At 41.2% G+C, this 7,790-nt stretch overlaps 1 protein-coding gene across 1 annotated transcript; it reads left to right on the plus strand.

Moving 5' to 3' along the window:
* The first annotated feature begins 400 nt into the window (after positions 1 to 400).
* On the plus strand, positions 401 to 6,850 carry CISD1 (CDGSH iron sulfur domain 1). Its single transcript, XM_060768798.2, has 3 exons — positions 401 to 520; positions 4,804 to 5,009; positions 6,446 to 6,850. The coding sequence occupies exons 1-3, from the start codon at positions 490 to 492 to the stop codon at positions 6,533 to 6,535; spliced, it is 327 nt and encodes a 108-aa protein (XP_060624781.1). The 5' UTR covers positions 401 to 489; the 3' UTR covers positions 6,536 to 6,850.
* Positions 6,851 to 7,790: the final 940 nt, after the last annotated feature.

Consider the following 7,790-nt stretch of genomic DNA (forward strand, 5'->3'; position numbering starts at 1 on the left):
GTGAAAGTGGCGGAATCAAACTACATTGGCAGATTGCAAGGCCAAGGCTATGGTCCCTTCCAGACAGGCCCTATGTCCCAGGAACTGATCCCAGGTTTTCTGCTTTAAACTGGATTCTATGAGTCCACACTGCCAGATAATCTGGGATAAACAGAAAACATGGCATCAGATCCTTGGATATTGGGCTTGCCTGGAAGGGCCTTTAGTCTTCATTATCAATAATAGCACTTTTGACACTACTTTAACAGCAAGAGGCTCAATAGATTTCCCTAGGCTGGTTTAAGTGAGGTCAAACTGCTCTAATTCTCTAATTCTAATTCTTGCTGTGCCCCTTTAAGGGCAGAAGTTCAGGGCCGCCATATTGAGATCAGTAGTGCGCAGGCGTGGGGAAACCCGACGCCACTTCCTTCGCGCCCCCCCCCCCCCCCTCGCGTGTCCTTTGCAATCCGGGGCGGCCGCGAGACAACAACGCCATCGGGGACTGACAGTATGGGCCTCGCGGCGAATGGGTCCGTGCGGGGTAAGAGTGCGCATGCGCGCGTGCCCATTGTCTCTGCAAGCCTGGCCTTGTGTCCTGCACGCCTTTGCCAGATTGGGGCCAACTTGGGACCTGTTGCCCTCCGAAGGGGAGGAGGCCCTTCCTCTTGTCTGCATGCCCACGTTACATTCCCGAAAGGTGGGCGAGGCCCTTACCGTTTGAAGGAGCAGCCTAGCTTTTGCATTAGAGAGAACACCGTTTTGTTGACTCCCTTCAGGGCCTTGCTGTGTATGACCTTCAGGGTTTTTCCTTTCTCACGGTCTTATGCACCCAGCCACCTTCCAGTCACGTGCCTGCGATGGAAAACCTTTCTTCTTTTTTGCCTCCTAACTTCGACAGCATCCACACAGCTGTATAAAATCTACACTGAACTGGATTATATGGCAGTGTGGACTCAAATGATCCAGTTCAAAGCAGATATTGTGGATGATCTGCCTTGATATTCTGTGTTACATGGCTGTTTGGAAGGGCCCAAAGGTATAAAATCTGTATAAAATCCAGATGATCTGCCTTGAATTGAATAATATGGCAGTGTAGACTCAGATAATCCAAAGCAGATAATGTGGGTTATGTCCCCGCATGAGGAGCTGGAGCTGATAGAGGGAGCTTATCCGCCTCTCCCCGGATTCGAACCTGCGACCTGTCGATCCTCAGTCCTGCCAGCACAGGGCTTTAACCCACTGCGCCACCGGGGGCTCCAGTGCTTTGAATGCAACCCAGTGATTCCAACCATGAAAGCCTCTGACACATCATTCAATTAATAGCTATTAAAAACACATGTCTTTCCAAAATGCAATGGCTAGTTTTACTCAGTCGCATCTTACAACATGAAAATGGCAAAGCCTGTATTTTATTTATTTATTTATTTATTTGCGGCATTTATATTCCTCTCTTTTCACTCCGAAGGGGACTCAGAGCGGCTTACAAGATATATACATACAATATATTATATTACTAGCATAGCACAATATCAGTATTATATATTACTGTATTGTACTATGCCCTTGTACTGTAATGTATTATTAGTAATATTACATATAATATAAAATATATAAGTATAATATATTATTATATTGTCTTACATTGTAATATTATAAATATTATATGTATATACAATATATATTATATTATATTATATATTATTAGCCCCTAGGACAGGGATCCTCAAAATTTTTAAATAGAAGGCTAGGTCAGAATCCCTTAAATTGTTGGAGGGCCAGATTATTATTTTTTAAAATATGATTATTATTTGAAACACAACAAGATGAGTCCACAGCAGACACTCTGCTGGCTGTTGTATTGGATCACATGTCGGGACACTTCCCAAGTGTCTAGGACTGTGTGATGTATTGGCGAATAATGCACGCAGATCCCAGTAAGGTGGCCTTCTGCAGGTGGCAGATGGTAATTTTGTCAGCGCCGATTGTGTTTAAGTGCAGGCCAAGGTCTTTAGGCACTGCACCCAATGTGCCGATCACCACTGCATAGTGCAGATATTATTGTATCTGCAGCATGGGCCAGCCAGATTATAATTTTTAAAAAAATGAATTCCTATGCATGCTGCACATATCTTATTTGTAGTGCAAAAAACACTTTAAAACAATACAATAATTAAAACGAAGTACCATTTTAACAAATATAAACTAGTAATTCAATGGGAAGTGTGGGCCTGCTTTCGGCTGATGACATAGGATTGTTGTTGTGTGCTTTTAAGTCGTTTCAGACTTAAGTTGATACTGAGTGAGGGCGGGGTAAATGACCTTGGAGGGCCGTATTTGGCCACCGGGCCTTAGTTTGAGGACCCCTGCCCTAGGAGGTCATTTTTGCATTGCAGAAGACGTATTCATAAAGAAAAGAAAACATGCATTAAAAATAGTTTTACAACTGGCTATTTTGCACACCTTTGAATGGGACAAATTGCTACTCTCAGGCAGCATGTTGTGCAGCAGCTACAGCAGTGCTCCCAGGCAGCCTTCTATGTTTGCATGTATCAGGTGGAGCTTTGACACATTTGTCACACCTGTTTGTTTTGGAAGAGAGCCCTGGGGCAGGGCTGGACTTTTCCATGGTCGGTGCTTTCCCTTAACCACTGGCTCGACTTTCTGCTCCATGTATGCTTCTGTGTTGAGAACAAAAGGTGCGTCTACACTATGGAATGAATGTAGTTTGGCACTACTTTAACTGCAGTGGCTCAATGCACTGGAATCGTGGGTTGTAGTTATACAAGACCTTTAGTCTTCCCTGTTAGGGGAGTGCTGGTGCGTCACCAAAGTACAACTCCTAGGATTCCATAGCATTGCTAAGGTGGTGTCAAGCTGCACTATTTCTACAGTGTGGATGCATCCAAAGGCACTCCTGATTGCTGCACTCATATAACTCATTTACCTTATATTTTTAAAAATGGCTGCATTGAAAGATTATCATTATTATTACCATATATTCTAGACAACCTTTTAGGCATGTAAAGTCTTATAAAAAGTTGGGGGTCATCTAGTACGCTGGGTATAAAATTAAAATAATAATAAAATTAAAAACTACGGCTCCCAGAAGGCCTCGGGGAGCCCATCCCAGGCACACTGCAGCACTTGGGGTTGTCTCTCTCTCCTTCTCCTCCTCACCGGTAGAGCCTCTTGGTGTGGAGGACCTTGGCCACGGGCTCCCCTCCTCCGCCTTCTCCTCCTCCGCTGCCTTGGCTCCTGGCGGCCTCCCGGGCGTGTTCCCCATCTTCCTTCCTGGCTGCCTTCCTTGCTCAGGTCCAGACCTCTCCCTTCTTGGCGCCTTTGGTGAACCTCTAACACCCCCCTCGTGACACCAGGTTGAGAAACACTGACCTAATGGGTTTCCATGGCTGACTGAGGATCAGAACCCTGATCTCCAGAGTTGTGGTTTCAATCCATTGCTCTGTCCTAGGGTACATCTACATTGTATAATTAATGCAGTTTGACATGCCTTTACCTACCATTGCTAAATGCTATGGAATCCTGGGATTTGTAGTTTGGTGGGGCATCAGCACTCTTTGGCAGAGAAGGCTAAAACACTTAATTCCATAGCATTGAGCCAACGGCAGTGAAAATAACTGCAGTGTAGGTGCACCCCTAGTAAACATTCATGTATGGTTGGATTTTTCTGTTGCTTTTTCTGGATCAACTCCAGAATTAAATCCAGCAGCGTATTGGGTATGACAATGCCTACCTGCGTGACTGCATTTCTGTGTACGAACCCACACGATCTCTTCGATCATCTGGAGAGGCCCTGCTCATGCTCCCACCTCCTTCGCAGGCGCGATTGGTGGGGACAAGGAAGAAGGCCTTCTCGGTGGTGGCCCCCCCCCCCAACTCTGGAACCCACTTCCCAGGGACATTAGACATTTCCCAACGTTGGCAGTTTTTAGAAGGAGTCTGAAAACGTGGTTGTTCCAGTGTGCCTTCCCAGAATAAGGAGAACTCTCAGCAATATGTCCTCACAATGTACTTTAATACTGACTTAGAATGGACTGTGCTCCCTCATTTCTCTCCGAAAAATCCTATCCTAGTTATTTTTTATCTTGTTCACGTCAGCATATTTTCAATTTTAATCTATTACATTTTAATAGATTTAAAATTGTTTATGCACTATTGATTGTTTTTTGTTTATGTGATTTATATGATTTGTATTTTATTGATTGTTTATTGATGTTGTGTTTATTGATGTTTTATTTGATGTATTTTGGGCTTGGCCTCATGTAAGCCGCACCGAGTCCCAGAAATCCCTGCTAGTTTACCAGCTGTTAGGATTTCTGGGAGTTGAGAGCCAAATAACAAGAATTGTTGTAGTCCAAAACACCTGGAGGGCCCAAGTTTCCCATACCTGGTATAAATCAATACTAACCAGTTTCCCTTAGGTGCTATAGCGCCAATATGGGAAAAGTGTGCAGAATGTAGGCAGAAACCTACATTTTTTTCTTAATTACTATGTTGAGATATAGGGAATAAAATTTAGATGTATTCAGCTACCCCTGTATCTGAATATATATGTTTTAGATTCCACTGTAATTGTGAAAAAGTATTGCTTCCAGTGTGTTCATGCTAAATTTATTTATACTAATGTTTCTTTATTTATACTAAGTTTATTTATACTAATGTTATACTAAGCCATGATCTGTATTTGAGAAGAAAATAATAAAAAAAACTATTAGAAATGACAAGCTTTTTAAACAGTAATTACATGTTAGCAGTAACCTGTACTTGAATACCTTTGACAGTTTTTCATTTTTCTCTCTCTTTCAGTTGAATGGGTCGTAGCAGTCTCATTTGCGGCAGGAGCGGCAGCAGTTGGATATCTCGCTTACAAAAAATTCTTTAGCAAGGACAAATGCTGTAGTGGGATGGTAAACGTCCATATTCAGAAAGATAACCCGAAAGTAGTTCATGCGTTTGATATGGAAGATTTGGGGGACAAAGCTGTGTATTGCCGGTGTTGGAGGTCTAAGAAGGTAAAAGAAGAAAATGTCCAATTTGCGTAACTTCTTGCTCTAAAGCAATGGTTCTCAACCTGTGGGTTCCCAGGTGTTTTGGCCTACAACTCCCAGAAATCCCTGCTAGTTTACCAACTGTTAGGATTTCTGGGAATTGAGAGCCAAATAACAACAACAACAACAACAGGAAAAACTCAGCTGTTATCAGGACCTCAAAACCGAACTGCAAATTCTCTGGCATAGACCAGTACAGGTGGTCCCAGTGATCATTGGCACACTGGGTGCCATGTCAAAAGATCTCAGCTGGCATTTGGAAACAATAAATATTGACAAAATCATGATCTGTCAACTGCAAAAGGCCACCTTATTGGATCTGCACATATAATTCGAAAATACATCACACAGTCCTAGACTCTTGGGAAGTGTTCGACTTGTGATTTTGTGATATGAAATCCAGCATATAGCTCTCATTTGCTGTGACATATTGTGTTTTTGTGTCAGAATAATAATAATAATAATAATAACAACAACTTTATTTTTATACCCCGCTAACCATCTCCCAAGGAGAATCAGGGTGACTTACAAGGGACAAGCCCAAATTACAAATAAAACGCAACCAATTAAAAAAAAAATCAGATAAAATATAAAAACAATCACAATTGTAAACAACATCAAAACAATATGGCTGTGAAAAATAACATAGCTAAGGTTCAGGCTCCATGAGTGCAATACATCCTGAAGGGAGTGCAAAGAAAGTGCAACAATCAAGTAGACAGTGTCATCAAAAGTGTTGAGGTGGATGATAAGACCAACAAGTTGAGAACCACTGTTCTAAAGCAATCTTGCAGAAGATCTCAATGATTTGTGTAGAAAGTAGTGCTGAAAGAATCCCTCTTGGTTGGTCCCAGCAATGATTTTCAGAGCAACTTTTCCTGTATGAGAAGCTGTGCTCGTCTATTAAGACCGCTCAACTTAAAAACGATTGTCACATTTAGTATGTGTTCCTCTTTTCTCTCTCTCGTCAACCTTTCGAACTTTGAACTTGTGGCCAAAAATATGAATAAAAAGATTGGTTTGTTGTAGGTTTTTTCGGGCTACATGGCCATGTTCTAGAGGCATTCTCTCCTGACGTTTCGCTTGCATCTATGGCAAGTATCCTCAGAGGTAGTGAGGCAAAACGTCAGGAGAGAATGCCTATAGAACAGGGGTCCTCAAACTAAGGCCCGGGGGCCAAATACAGTTATTGCTTCCTTCTAGTTTTAATTTATGGGTACTTCTTAATATTTCCAATCCCTATAGTACTTGAATTTATGGCTTCCTTAAGTGATGATGGCCTTGATTGAAAGTGTTTCTTTCTTGGGTTTTGATGTTTATGAGGGATTATAATTTTTTAATTGTTTTGCTAAAGAAAACGTGCATTTAAGGCTACTTTGTATGTTTTTCCTCCCCTACAGTTCCCACTGTGCGATGGTTCCCACACAAAGCATAATGATGAAACAGGAGACAATGTGGGACCTCTCATCATCAAGAAGAAAGATTCTTAAAGAGCAAATGATTTGGGTACCATGAAAATGACCTTCTCGCAGTGCTCTCTGCTTCCTTGTAACTCTGTAAAAGTTGCAGGTCTTAAGTCATTTCACTGGAGACTTTTTAGATATGGTATACAGTATACTGCAGCACATGTAATTCATGTTGTTTGCCTTGCTTAACACTACAATGTTAGACATCAATCTTTCTGAATTAACTGATTTTGTCTCTCTGAAGTGTACATTCTTATTAAGTGTTTAAAAGGGCAGCGGCCCTTTAGAATGTACTCTGAAAGTGTGTATTTGAATGATACATTAAATTATTTTCAAATACAGCGTTCTTATAAATTACTTCACTATTCATAACCTCACTTACCATGAAAATACAGTTGTGGAGTTTGTTTTCAAAAGGTCCCGAATTCCACCAAAATGAAAAAATGAGTCATAGGTGGCAGCAGCATGTTGTTTGTTAGGAGTGGAATATTATGCAGAAACTAAAATTCCCAAAATGTACTAAACCACACTTATACAGAGCAAGAAGTACCGCATCAAGTCAGTGTTTGATACCAAAAAGGTTCCAAATCCTGTTTGAATTTCACTGGTGGAATTTCACGACCATATGATTATTTCACAAGGGGTTCTAGTATCCCATTGGTGGAGTGATGTCACTTCCTTGTATGTTTACGTAGTGGCTGCTGTGATATAGAAATGTGCAGCTTTGATACTACTTTCGATGTTTAGTATGAGTTTTTCCAATGGATAATAATATATCAGACGAGTCTATGGAACAAGCTGTTCCTACAAATAAGTCTCGGAAGAGAAATTGGTCGGTGCAAACATGGAAACGAAATAAACAAAAGGAAGAAAGGTACAATCAGCATGCTTCAAAGAAAGCAAAGATAGACTGTCATCATGATACGGCCTTTTGTGTGGCTTTAAAGCTGACTGATGAACATATCAGCAATGTAAACATGCAATACTGGAAAAACAAAGATGCAGTTAGTCAACGAAATTTCATTCTATCTCTAATTGATGTCAAAACACCAGAAAGACAGAGGCCAAATCAAGGTAATAAAGAGGGATCGTGTAAGAATAAAACAATAATTTACCATATTCCAACTACAGAGGGAAATGTGCCGGTGTGTAGAAAGACATTTTTGTCCATTTTGAATGTTGGCAGAAGAAAAGTAGAAAACGCAGCCGAAGAAAAAAGACATTATGGGAGTGCAGTTCCAGAAACTCGTGGTGGAATGAGGTTACGTACCAATTTACA

Source organism: Anolis sagrei, chromosome 3, assembly GCF_037176765.1.
Source record: "Anolis sagrei isolate rAnoSag1 chromosome 3, rAnoSag1.mat, whole genome shotgun sequence".
Classification (NCBI taxonomy): Eukaryota; Metazoa; Chordata; class Lepidosauria; order Squamata; family Dactyloidae; genus Anolis; species Anolis sagrei.